At 40.9% G+C, this 13,521-nt stretch overlaps 1 protein-coding gene across 1 annotated transcript in view; it reads left to right on the top strand.

Moving 5' to 3' along the window:
• Positions 1-13,521, top strand: part of LOC109985962 (transcription factor SOX-6-like) — a 125,583-nt gene that overhangs the window by 65,687 nt on the left and 46,375 nt on the right. Inside the window, exons 5-6 of the mRNA XM_065956885.1 lie at positions 2,530-2,619; positions 13,173-13,345. Coding sequence (XP_065812957.1) covers positions 2,530-2,619; positions 13,173-13,345 — 263 coding nt within the window. The remainder of the gene's footprint in view (positions 1-2,529; positions 2,620-13,172; positions 13,346-13,521) is intronic.

The raw sequence follows: 13,521 nt of genomic DNA, 5'->3' as shown, positions 1-13,521 counted from the left end.
CAGACTAAAATAGTATTTTTCTTTACATTCACAAAGCAGTGTTTCAGTGAGTCGCAGGTTAGACAGTTCGAAAAAGCAAGGGGGAGATTTTTATTTAAAACAACATATTGGAGGAATTTGGTTTGCTGTGAATTGGCCCCAACCAAAGGCCACTTAGTGCAACTGCGCTGTCGTAAAACACCCATCGTATATTGACACAGCCAACTCTGCATCGGACCTGCATCCTAACTTTTCATGAAGCTCCTATCAATATGTAATCAAAAGTTACATATTGTTGCTTTAAAGCTCCTGTGAGGAACATAAGGTTTGTGTGGTTTGTATTTTTGGCGCCCCCTGTGGTAAAAAAAATGGCCTTTGTGTGCTTGCTGATCATACCTACTTAGCTGAGTAATTATAAAAAAAAAAAATAGTCATCCTGCTTTGTGGTCGTGATCGTTTCCACCATCGCCGTGTCTGACACCTACCCTGCGGCAGCGATATCAGGCTTTAAAGATAACATAGAAACTGTAAATCTTCATGATGATGATCTTGATTTCTTCAGTTGGCCATATAGAGGCATCAGTATTAACTTCAGTCTACTTCATAACCAGTTAAAAACTCCTCACAGGAGCTTTAAAAAAGAGAAATAAACTGCTGAAAATGAATAACACTTTATTTTTCAGTCTTGTTTGATTTGATGTCAACTGTTGTTAGTAGTACCTTAAAGAATGACTTCAGTAGAGCGAACCCACTTCCATTTAAATTAATAAAAAAATGTCTGTTGAGCAACGTCGCTGTCAGACCTGCAACAGGTAAAAAGAGCAACTCAAGCTTGATTTTACATCTCATCTAAACAAACCATTAGCGCAAAAGATTCACTGTCAGTTTGTTTAAAGGAGACATTCACATTTCAGTGTTGTCTGTGCACGCGATGTTTCTCTTAGGATTAGCATTCCCTCTAAATTCTCAGAGAAACATGGCATCTGAAGTAATAATGAAAACATCCAGACTTCATAGAGACAACATGAGGACTGTATACTTTATGTTACTTCTGAAATGTGGATCATAAACATAATCAAAATGGGCATTGATGTCGTATAAATCTGAAGTATTTGGGCTCTTTTTAAGTTGAAGTCAGCGCCAAAGATGATTGTATTGTTTACAACATTACAAGTCAAATAAAATATAAACAGCACTTAAAAGCACTTTTTTCTCTTTACAGTTATTTTAAGTAGACACTGAGAGGAGAGCAGAATGGCTACTGTTATTCAAATATTTATTATGGGTCAAATTGTGGGCGATGGTGGCGCAGTGGTGCGCAAGCCCCATGTATGGAGGCTACAGTCCTTCAAGCGGGAATCCCAGGTTCGAATACCACCTGTGGTTCCTTACTCGTACGTCATTCTCTTCTCTCTCTCTCCCTGATTTCCGACTCTATCCTCTGTCCTATCTCTACAATGAAGGCACCAAGACAAAAAGCCCAAAATTGACATATAATCTTGTTTTTACTGATTTCTACCTCGCTCCATGTTTTATTGATCAGTGGTACATCTTTAGTCTGATCTTGCTTTGATTGATGTTGTAGTCTAATTTGATAATTTGAATCTTATTGTTATTTGTTATTTGTCTAATTCTTACAATGGGTTACTACCTTGTTTTTTACTAAGGTCTTTTCTCTGTTGAGAGAAACCTGTACTGTCGTTTGTGTGTAAGAGGAACGCTGACTCCCTCACCTCAAACCAAAATCTACCTATGAGTACCAATAAAGTGACCTTACCGTAAATATTAGCACAATGCTAACTTGTTGCTGGCTCAGATGGAGCTCTACTATATTCACTTGTGTTAATCATACTTTAGCTGTCTAATAAAAATCACAAAGCTTAAAATATTGTTTCTGTCTTAAACTGAGGAAAGAATAAAATGGAAACAAACAGACACAGGCGCTCAAAGACTTATACCTGCACATGTGCCGATGTGTGTGTGTGTGTGTGTGTGTGTGTGTGTGTGTGTGTGTGTGTGTGTGTGTGTGTGTGTGTGTGTGTGTGTGTGTGTGTGTGTGTGTGTGTGTGTGTGTGTGTGTGTGTGTGTGTGTGTGTGTGTGTGTGTGTGTGTGTGTGTCGGCTATCTGCCTTCTGAAGAATTTAAAAAGTTCCCATTGTTTGAGTAAAGTTCATAGCAGGACTCCGAGTGAACAAATGAGACCTTATGAATCTTATGAGACCACGTGTCGCTGATGTCTATTATCCTGAGGCTATATGAGACACATTGTGAGAAAGAGGACGGCCGCGAGTGAGAGCCCGTCTCAGAACAATGGCCACATTCTCATCTGGTCAGCTGGGGAGCTGCTGCAGCTTTATTTTAAGGAAAAAGGAGAAGCAGGACAAAGTGTCTTCTTCTCATTTTGATCAATCCAACAAGTCAGAGGGAGGGGTCCCTCTCTCTCTTTGTCCTCTTACCTCTTCATGGCCTGAAGTCTTCATTTATCTGCGTGTGTGTTAGGCTGCTAAAAGCATCAAAGTGAAGGTAAATGTCCTCGCTCTCTCTTTGTAGAACCAACCTGCATGGAGAGGCTCCTTTCTAAGGAGTGGAAGGAACGCGTCGACCGCCTGAACGCCAACGAACTGCTGGGGGAAGTGAAAGGTAAGAGTGGTCCACGAGAAGGCCAGAATCCACTTTGTGTGTATTATCATTTCACGGCTGTGAGAGGGAAGTGTGTAAGAGGAAAGAAATGAGAGTATGAAGAAATACAGATGGAGGTATAGAGTGAAAGAAGAAAGACAAAAAGAAGGTGAGGACAAAAGGAAACGATAAAAAGGAGAGGAAATAGAGAGGACATAAAGACAGACTGAAACAAGGTGAGAAGGAGAGAAAGAAAGAGACAAACTCAAGAGAGACAGAAGAAAATGAGGGTGAGAGTGAAAGAAAGTGGACGATAAAGAAAAACAACAAAGGCGGAAAAAGAGGGGGGAGGAGACAGCTGAAATGTGAGGTAAGAAAGAGAGAGAGAAAAAAGGGGCAGAATAATAGTTGGGGGAGAGAAAAACTAAAACAGACCAAAAGATAGATTAAAAGAAAGAAAGGCAAAACATGAGGAAGAAAGAAAAAAAGACATAAAAGCAAAGAGATAGCGACAAAGATTGAATGAAAAAAGGTAGACTAAAAGAAGGTGAGATGATGATAAAGAAAGAGGGAAGAAACGATGAAGGCTAGGAAAGAAATGAAACAAAGGACACAAAGAGAGAACGTGAGACAGAAAGTGTGCAAGAACGGAGACTTCCTTCTTCTAAAACCTTCTCATCTTTACCTGAGGACGCAAACCAAAAATGACAGCTGCATAAAATAAGCAAACTTTATACTATGTGCAGAGAAATGGCACAGCTCTTGGGTGGGGGCTTCATTCAGGGTGAAACATGGTCAGATACGCTGTAATTCTCCTGCATGTGTTTACTCCCAGCATGTTTCTGCATATGAAAAGCAGAGGAGTAAAACGGTGTGCAGGCCTACCTGTCACCTCAGACAGAGCAGGGGGGCCCGGTTTACACAGTGCACGGTATAATTGTAACTTTGATTAAAGGGTGTGTGTGAAGGGAGAGGCTGCACATGCTCCAATTGTATTTATGATGCTATAAATCGCACCGAGGCAAACATCTTGTCGATGTGTCTGCACAATGTTTGGGTCCTGGATGGATCTTCATGTCAAACTGTTATTGTACAGCAGCAAAGAGGGCGAGTGAAAAAGGCCCGTCATCATGTGAAAGAAAGAAAGGAAGTCGGCTTAAATAGTACGAATAAAAAGTTGCAGGTTTGTAGTCTCCTCATGTTCGAATGTATGTTTTGCTTTCTGAAAGTTGGACTAAAATGCTGTGTGGATAAAAAGCTCGGCATTAAGTTTGGATTTGCATGATAGGGATGATGTGTTTTTCTTTTCCTGGTTCTGGAGGCTGGGCTGGGCTCCGTACTACGCTGCAGTTTTTAATATTTACTATAGTGTGTGTGTGTGTGTGTGTGTGTGTGTGTGTGTGTGTGTGTGTGTGTGTGTGTGTGTGTGTGTGTGCGTGTGTGCTTAATTTTTTTGTTGCAACTGCACTTTGACGGAGTTGTGAACAAAGTACCTAAAGGGACAATAACAGTATCTTACCTTATCTTGATCACATGACAAAAACATCATGTATGAAAACAAACATCAACTATTCTACATGATCATCATCATAGAGCAGAAAGAATGACATCATCTCTTGTTGATAACATGTAAAACTAAACATGCTATTTCTTTTTAAATCATTTAATGGAGACTATAAGATTTTTTGGAAAATCAATCACACATACCATAAAGTAACAATCAGAATCCCTTGGGAGGGGGGGGAGCATTTACACAATATAGCAGAAAGAAATAAAGAAATATATTTATAAATATGGATAGAATTAGAAATATTACTAAGAAATAAAGCGGTAAGTGCAGACAACTAAAGAATTTGAACACTTGTGATATCGCTAATGCATGATCTCTGAGCTGGCGCTTTGCATTGTGGAAAACAGAAGCGTGGAAGAAGGTCTGATGCATACTCTGATTTAAAAAAAAAAAAAAATCAGTATCACATCCTGGTATTTCTGGCATTCTGCAGATCTTGCATTTGTTCTGCATACTGCATTTTAGCCAAATCAGTGCATTCTACTAGAACAGCTGCTGCCTCGGGTGATTTGAACCGGCTTACACCTGTTAAATAAAATCATTGTTTGCCTTATGCACGTGTTGGACGGTCCTCCGGGTTCCACATGAAGACTTTTACACCCTGACTATTTATAAGTCTGTCTTAGAGCACCTTCCAAGCTACATCAGTCAGAAGAGTCCAAGAACTTACACTCTCCGGTCCCAGTACATTTTCTTACTGTTTGTTCCAAAGGTCAGAAAGAAGAAAAAAAGGCCTTGAAGTTTGCTGCTCCCTTTACTTGGAACAAATGAGTAAAAGAGCTCAAAGTTAACGAGCCGCTCTCATTGGAGGCTTTTTAAGGTGATTTTTTTTTTTTTTAAATGACTTGGAGGCAGAATTATCTGGCTCTAGATGTTCTGCCTGCTTTTTATTTCGGACTGTGGTTGATTTTGACCAATATTTGCTGGTTTAACTTGTTATTTCATGTCTTGTTGATGTATTGTCATCATGTATCTCGTATTATATTTGTTTGGTTGGGAACTTTTGATTTCACTGACCTGCTGCCTGTGTTGACCTGGACCTTCTTTGAAAATAGATTTTAGTTTTCTCCTGGTTAAATAAAGGTTAAACACAATAATAAGAGATATATTGAAATTAAAAAATAAACACTTTTAGAAAAGTATGATAAACCTTTCCCCCTTCTACTGAGAGCGGACTCTGTTAATGTTGAGTTTTTCTGTAACATTAGTTGCCAACGTCTCTACGCTCAACTCCTCTCAGTGAGAGAAAGCGTTTATGATCGTCTGCTGCTGAAATGGGAAGCATTTCCTCTGTGGAAAGTCGGGAAAAAAGGAGACGACAGAGAGCCGTCTGCTGCAGAACAGCACCCACTGTTACTGTAGGACGGACTCATCTAACACACACACACACACAGACACACAGACACACACACACACACACACACACACACACACACACACACACACACACACACACACACACACACACACACTCTGAGAAGCTTGTTGAACTATTGCTGTGAAAGCTCACTTCATGTGACATACATTCGTTTTGAAGTAAATCAAACGGTTCCATTTAATATTGAAATCTCTTTGGCTCAGTGTCTGTTGTGACTGAAGTGTGATATCTCCTCTAAATCCAGTTCAAGTGCCGGATCAGCCTCCTCACAGACCTTCAAGGTGTTGCCTTCTCTCGTTTTTTATTTTTGTTACGTCTCTTTGCATTCTGCGGGAAGACTTTAAGATTTCTCGTTGGTTCTTTACCGCAGACTCAAAGAGAGAAACAGAATCGACTTCTCTCAGGTGACCTCCGTGTCTCAACCTCGGCTACATATCACTAAATACTTTAGTGAAGAAAAGCGTAAAAGCCTATAAATCCTTTTTTTTATCTCCTAAGAAGAGCATACACGCACACACAAACGCACACACACTTTTTCTCGCTTTCCACTCTAAATTTGAAGTACATGGCTATCCAGCTTTCGACTTACATTTTGTGTGCCATGAGTCTGTTTGTATCACATAGCTTCTTTTAATTTTAATTTTAAAATTATTGAGCTTTTTTTCTGACCGTGCTTTGACTTTTTTTCCTATCACTCAATTCAGTGGTATTTCTTTTTCAGCTCGAGGTATTCTTTCATACATGTCTAACTCCTCCATCATTACATTAAGAATTTCTCATGTTATTCTTCCCTCTTAAAGATGTTTCTCCGCTCGCAGATAAGTGTTCCTCGTCGACACTCAGATAATCCACATAGCAAGTCTAAAGCAGAGAAGGAGACAAAGGTGAAGACATGTTGAAGTATGCTTTCTCTCCTGACCTTATCTTCATTGGTGGTGCAAAGTGTCATGGCAAACACAACCTGGAGATATATACATAAACTCTCATGTAGGGCCTCGGGGTCTGCTGCCCGAGCCTTAATTATAATGAGCAATTAGCATGTGGCTGTTTCAGATTCAGTTCATCAACCCCATAAAAGCAAGAAAATGGCGGCTGTGTGAGAATGTTAAACAGCTGGACTGGAGGTCAGAAACACCACAGAGAAGCATTAAAGACAGGGTTGGTAATTTTCTCCACTTTTTAAGATTCTGGTTGAGATTGTCTTTAGGTGCTGACAGATATTAATAACTCGTGCTCTAAAAAAGGAACGAAGAAAATCCGTCATCTGTAGCAGTTGTAAACCTGTAAAAACTTTGACCAACGTCTGCCACGAGGTACCAATCTGATGAACCAATCAGACGCCTCCCTGTCTCTCTGCTCGCTCTCTACCGCTTGCGTACACATTTAAAGCGCATCACCAAAGACAGAGTTTATACTGTGAGTTTACTTACCGCTAAATGAGACGACGAAGTTTCTACACAATGCAAGAGATGAGCTGAGGTCCACTTCTGGAGCAACGGCGCCCGTGCATGTAAGTGAGGGGGCGTGGCTTTTGAGGGCGCACAGAGGGGAAGGGGTGTAGACGGAGCACTGAGGGAATACTGCTTTTAAAATCATGCTAGTTTTCTAAAATCACCAACCCTGCCTTTTAAGTCTCATATTAATTTTTTTATTATTTTTACTGTGGTCAATCAAAACGTCATGCATCTTTAAGTGCATCATATAACTCAAAATCTCTGACTGATTATTGAAGTAACAGATAACCTTGTTGTGATCTTCAAAAACACATTTTGAGGTTCAGTGAAGTCAGTCAGACTCAAGAGAGCCACGTGTTTGTCCTCTTCTTAAAGCTGGAATGTGCAGTACATCAATTTCTTCTGTGTTAGCGCAAGACACTAATAAAAGGGTATAAATATAGCACGCACTATTACAGGCGTGCAAGAAGAGGATCATAGAGACACACACAGATGCCTCTGCTTTTTCCAGCTGCATTGTGACTCTGATTGAATTCAGGACTCTTTTCTTTCTCGATGGCTGAAGTAAAGGCCGGTCTGTCTGACCTAAATACACAAACACAACTGTTGCTCTGTGTCCGCTCACACAACAACAACCTGAACCTATTTGTCCACTCACAGTTATTTTTAGGGTGAAGACAACTGATGACCTCCTTTTTTTATTCTTAGGTCTCCACAAATGATCTTCAGCACACTTAATGTTCAACGTACATTTTTAAAGAGTCAAACCATAGACTGTCAATATTAAAGGACCAATTCTTTTGTTCCCAAGTCAATCAAATGTCTGAATAATGTTTTGTAAGGCTGTGTGGGTTGTGCAATAGCGTCATAGTGTCCCTGTATGCTTTTTATATTTTCTTACCTTTTTTACTTAATCTCTCATGCTGTGTTTTTTCAGATCTTGTGCAGTATGGGTAATGTGCAATATATGTTGTGTTGTTTTTTATTGGTATGTGCCTTTTTCTTTATGTGTGGATGTGGTTTTTCTACTGTTTTTATTTATTGATTTGAGTTGAAGCAGCTGACTGTTTGGCAGCACTTTAAGTCCAAGACAAATTTCCCCAAGAGGATAACAAGGTGTGTTGTATCGTAAGCCTGAGTGACGTCACCCATCTGTCACTGCAGGGGACTTTTGGAGTTTCATCGATGGCGGTCGCCATGTTGGAAATGCTGTCTCAGCCTAACTTTCAGTCAACCTTTAAGACAGGCTGAGAGCTGGAGCTGAGGCGGGTTTTAAGCCTCCTGACAGGCGGCCGTTACATTGCGCCCGCCTGCCAAGCATGTCAGCTATGCACCTTATTGTGATTAACTCTTATCGTTCATAAAATCAAAGCAGATGAGTTATGAAAAAATTCACCCCCCCTGTATAGTGTGTGCCGATCGAGACATGAGCTAATCAGACCTTTTTCATTCTTTGTACCAGGTTGTAATACTTTTTATTTTATGTATGTGACTTCCTGTGCTTCTGCAGCCAGCTTTAATTAGAACAGATGGTTAGAAAGTGTTCGAGTATTCTGTCACATCTGGCAGCTCTAATAACACATCAAATCAAGAAAAACTGAAATCAGTTACTTCTATCTACATGGATATATATATATATTTTTAGCCTGACTCAGAGCAGGATTAAACCGTGTACAGTAAACCTGAATGTTTGCAGATTCAGTCTGATATTGTCGCTCCCCTGAGCAGATCATGACTCATGTTTTGGTTTTGACTAAATGAAGTGACCGTGTTCGTCTCTGGGCCGCAGGGGCTGGTGGGAAGTCAAGTTTTCAGAGTGTTTGTTTTGGTGCGACACTGAGAGGAGGTTTTAGTCACACTGAGGAATGCTGCGAGTTTGGCTGACAGAGCCGTCATGAAATACGAGGGTTTGCTAGAAGCTCCAGGCGTCCTGAGCCGTCATGACATGTGATGGTGTGAGTTTGTGTTTGCATGTGTGAGGAATGTTTTGCGTATTTGAATGTTTTTTTTTATCACGTCATTTTTGTATCTTCAGGGTCGTTGGGTTGGGGGCAGGGGTTTGGACAAGATTTGGCCATATCTCTTATCATATATATTTTGATAACAAGCAATAACTAGTAACTAATTTAACCGGTAAATGGAAGTGACATTGCAGACGATACAACACAAAAAAGGACAAAGCCACAGAAGCCTCTTATCATATAATCAGGTTTTTTTTTTTTTTTGTACGTTTCTAAAATTATTAAAAATCAGGTTAAATTCAAATGTTAAATTTGGCAAACTCTGGTAAAGGTTACTTTTGTCCTCTTGGGTGATTGGATGTGATATACCATAGTTAGGGCCTGCGTCCAATGGCAGTGCTCACAAACACAATCTGATTCCGCTTCTCGCCGCTGCCTAAAGTTGGCTCGTGACACTTGAGCTTCCCTCGGTAGTGACTGTAAGATCTGCTTTAAACTCCTCCCTATGTGCATTACATGCTTTTGTATCACCAGCAAAACTTTCAAACAATGGACAGGAATATCAAATGAGTTTTTCCTCCACCATCGCTGTCGACAAAGCTGATATCAGATGTCCCGCCCCTTTTTTAATTCTAACTGGGTGGTGAGGGAGACGTGATGTTAAAGAGCGCCGCGGTGTTATAGAAGTCTAACTATTTCAAATTGAGCATGCTGTGAGAGCGAAACAACAAAAAACAGCTGGCACCAAGGGGATCCGTGCGCTTCTGATGCTGATTGCTAAACACTCCAAATTAGGTTCTACCGGCACAAAAAAAGGCATCAGTGGGCACAGGTCCTAATTCTGAAAAACAAGAAATGTCACATGGCAGCTATTTGGCTGTTTGAGTTAGCATCTTTTTAGCGTCCTCCACAGGCCACAATAGAGAATTCAAACATTAAGATTCGGCCCCATTTGCAGATTATTTTATCTGAAAGATTCAGTTTTTTATGGGTAAGTAAAGTCTTCAAAAAGAAAACAAATATTGCTACTAGTTTTAAAATTACAGCTCTGGCTTTTGTTGAAGAAAACTACTAAAAATACTAGTAATAAATCTAATGCGACAATTATTTTACTTTAATTTTGAAGCAGTTTGCAGTAATTATTTGGGAAATTAAAACCTTGTATAAAACATAATTGACATACTTGGTTCCCTCAATTCAATTCTCCTGCAAATCCAAACATGATGCAATCAGTGAAAAAAAGACCAAACTCCTGGTGCAGAAGTCCTGACACCATGTTCCTCCTTTCTGTCTTCATTCAGAGAGAGAAAACAGTTAATGTCTTTGTGTGTTGGCTGCTGCCCTCAGCAGGTGTCGGGAATAATCCTGATGGAGTGAAAGCGGAAAACGTCTGAGATGATCATCGGTGCCAGAAGCGTTAAAGGAACGCAAGACGGAATGCACAACCAGTAATCCACAAAGATGAATCATGGAGCTGTAATCGCAGTTGTTGCAATTACACAATAGGCTTTACTACTCTGAGAGGAATGTAGGGGTAGAGGAAGACGTGTGTGTGTGTGTGTGTGTGTGTGTGTGTGTGTGTGTGTGTGTGTGTGTGTGTGTGTGTGTTTAAGATGTGACAGCATTATAAAGTATCCATCAGTGTTGCAAGACTGAATTGGCCAGAGACTAAGGGAGGGGTGAAGAAGGAGGACAAAAAAACAGAAGGGAGAAGAGGAGTAGTGAGAGGAGCGAAGAAAAGGAGTGGATAGGGAAGGATTGGAAAGTGGAGGTGTGGTGTGGTGTGGAGAGGGGAAAAAGTTGAGGAGGAGAGTGAGATCAAAAGGACAGAGGAGGGTTCAAGTGAAAACAAGAGAGAAGAAAAAAGAAAAGGAAGCTACATAAAGGAGGGAGGAAGAGGGGAAAGGATCCAAGGGAAGGAACTAAATAAGGAGAGGAAAAGAAATGAAAGGAATCAAGGAAGCAAAAGAGGAAACAAATAGGAGGACTGGAGAGGAGAGGAGAGGAGAGGAGAGGAGAGGAGAGGAGAGGAGAGGAGAGGCCACAGGGAGATCTGTGAAGTGGAGTAACTGATGGGGAGGTTGTTTGGGGAAAACCTTAAAAAAAGGAAGAATGAAAGCCTGAAAAAAAGAGACAAGAAGAGGAGAATGTTGCCTTTGATACAGGGGTGCTGAGGGGTAATTTCTGTGTGTGTGAGTGTGTGTGTGTGTGTGTGTGTGTGTGTGTGTGTGTGTGTGTGTGTGTGTGAATGTGTGTGTGCGGGGGCCAGTCTGGGGTACAATAGGGGCCTGACAGGACTACAATGGAGACTCTGTTAGTATGCAGGTAGTGTTGGGGCCACCCTGCAACCTCCCTACATGGCCCCAGGGCAAGACCTTACACACACACACACACACACACACACAAGAGCAAGAACTTCTAAACTAGATAAACTTCAGTGTGGATGTGTACCATGTAGCAGCTCACAACTTCATATACTTACATCAAGACTCCCACCAACTTACAAAAAAGGAAAAACGTACCTGTTGTGTTGCATTCAAGTTTTCAACATTTTCAGAACTTTCCAACACTTTTTGGTCACTTCATGATGAAGATGGCCGTGAGTGATACACATTCACAAAATACACAGAGAGCCACAAAAACAGACACACAACATCAACAGCAGCTCCAGGGTCAGACTGTGTTGTTCTATCCGTGCCGTATGGTGTGGATGCTGATTCCCCGAGGGGCTTTTTGTTCCGTCATCACACAATGTGCTGCTTCTGTAAGAGGAGGAATAACTTGTGCATGCTGCTGGAAGTTTTACACACATTCCAAGTTTTCCAACGTGTAGTCCGGGTTCAAGAGGAAACACGTTTGTCCATGTTGAAACAGAATGAGACCTTCTTCAGCTGCATAAGCTTTTGTGTCCCATCACAGACTGTTTATAAAATAGATGCACACAGTTCATGATACATCACCAGCAGGTTCACTGTCTGCCTTATTGAAGCCTCAAGTTTAGCATTTTGGCTGTTAGTGAGGTGTTTTTTTTGAGGCAGAGGAGCATTTGAATGCAGAATCTGCAGGAGAAGGACAAAGTTTTGGTTTTCAGTCCTAGTGTGCACGAGTGTTTGAGTGGTCACTGGTCTTAAGCAGGAAAAAAAAGTTGTGTAAAGATAAAGAGGCATGAAACCTCAAAGCGGCCGTACAAAAAAGGCGATGCGTTTGGATGAAAAGACGCTGGTCGCTCATTTTTCTCCAGGCGGCCGCTTTCTGCTGCGAATGCTCTCTACTCATTGAAAACAATTGAGAAAAAGACGCTGGCGCTCAGAAATGGAAGAGGCATTTCATTGGATGAGATATAAGTTTACAATGCTCAGTACATGATGAGCCCCCCACTGTAGTCCCCCCAAGAAATGACACGTTAAGAAACACAGTTCTTTTTTTATTATTGTTGGCTGTGACAAATCTATTCAAGACTTTTTTGAATATTAAAAAAAGAAACCTCCAATGATTTATTATGAACTCTAGAGTTAAGAGTTTGTGATTTAACGCCCCACAGAGGGTGATTGTGAAATGATGGTGAGGTAAGGCTGATGAAAAAACTAAAGAAAACTCCCAAGAATCTTAAAATCATAAAGCTGACAAAAGCTTGTAACAGGTACTTATTTCCAAAGGTTAACTCTAAGTGTTTTTATTGTTCTTGGGTGCAGACACTAAGTGATACACACTGATGGCACGCAGAGACAAGACGGGAGATAATAAGTAGTGAGATGTTACGACAAGCCGGATGATTTATGGGAAGTGGGGGTGGGAGTATTTGAAAAAGGATTTTTCGGTGACGTTGGCCGAAACAACTTGTTGGAGTTTCTCTGTATTGGGGATTTTCTACAAATTAAATCTTATATTTCATGCCAAAGAAGAAAACTGGTTTCAGTCATGGCTTTCTTCAGCACCTACTCAAAAACGCTCCCCACATTTCTGAATGATATTTTGTTCCTATTTGGGTTTACAGGAACAGAACTTATGTGAAACAGGTGGTTTGCCCAATTAGTACAGGGTTCAAAACTGTTCCGGCTAATGAGGAACACAAACGCTGAAACCCTAAATCTTGGCTTTAAATCACCCTCTTACAGCTGACTTAAAAATATAACTTGTATCTATTTTTTAAAGTAACTTCATTTCTGAAGAAATGTCTAGATTTTCACCACCTTCTTCTCGATCCCTTCCAGGTACTCCAGAGTCACTGGAGGAGAAGGAGCGCCAACTCTCCACCATGATCGGTCAGCTGATCAGTCTGAGGGAGCAGCTCCTCTCCGCCCATGACGAGCAGAAAAAGATGGCCGCCTCACAGCTGGAGAAGCAGAGACAACAGATGGAGCTGGCCAGGCAGCAGCAGGAACAGGTACAGAGAGTTTAAACGGGGACGAATGTAGCTTTCTAACACTGAACCAAACATCTTTAGCTTACTGCCGCACAGCAGTCCCGACCCTCCACCTCCTGTATTTACATTAATAAAGTAGCTCTAACCTTCTCTTAAGTCTGTTTACATCAATGTCATACATTCTGTGTAAATAACCA

The sequence above is a fragment of the Labrus bergylta genome, chromosome 7 (assembly GCF_963930695.1).
Source record: "Labrus bergylta chromosome 7, fLabBer1.1, whole genome shotgun sequence".
NCBI lineage: Eukaryota > Metazoa > Chordata > Actinopteri > Labriformes > Labridae > Labrus > Labrus bergylta.
This window is presented reverse-complemented; position numbering and strand designations above follow the sequence as displayed.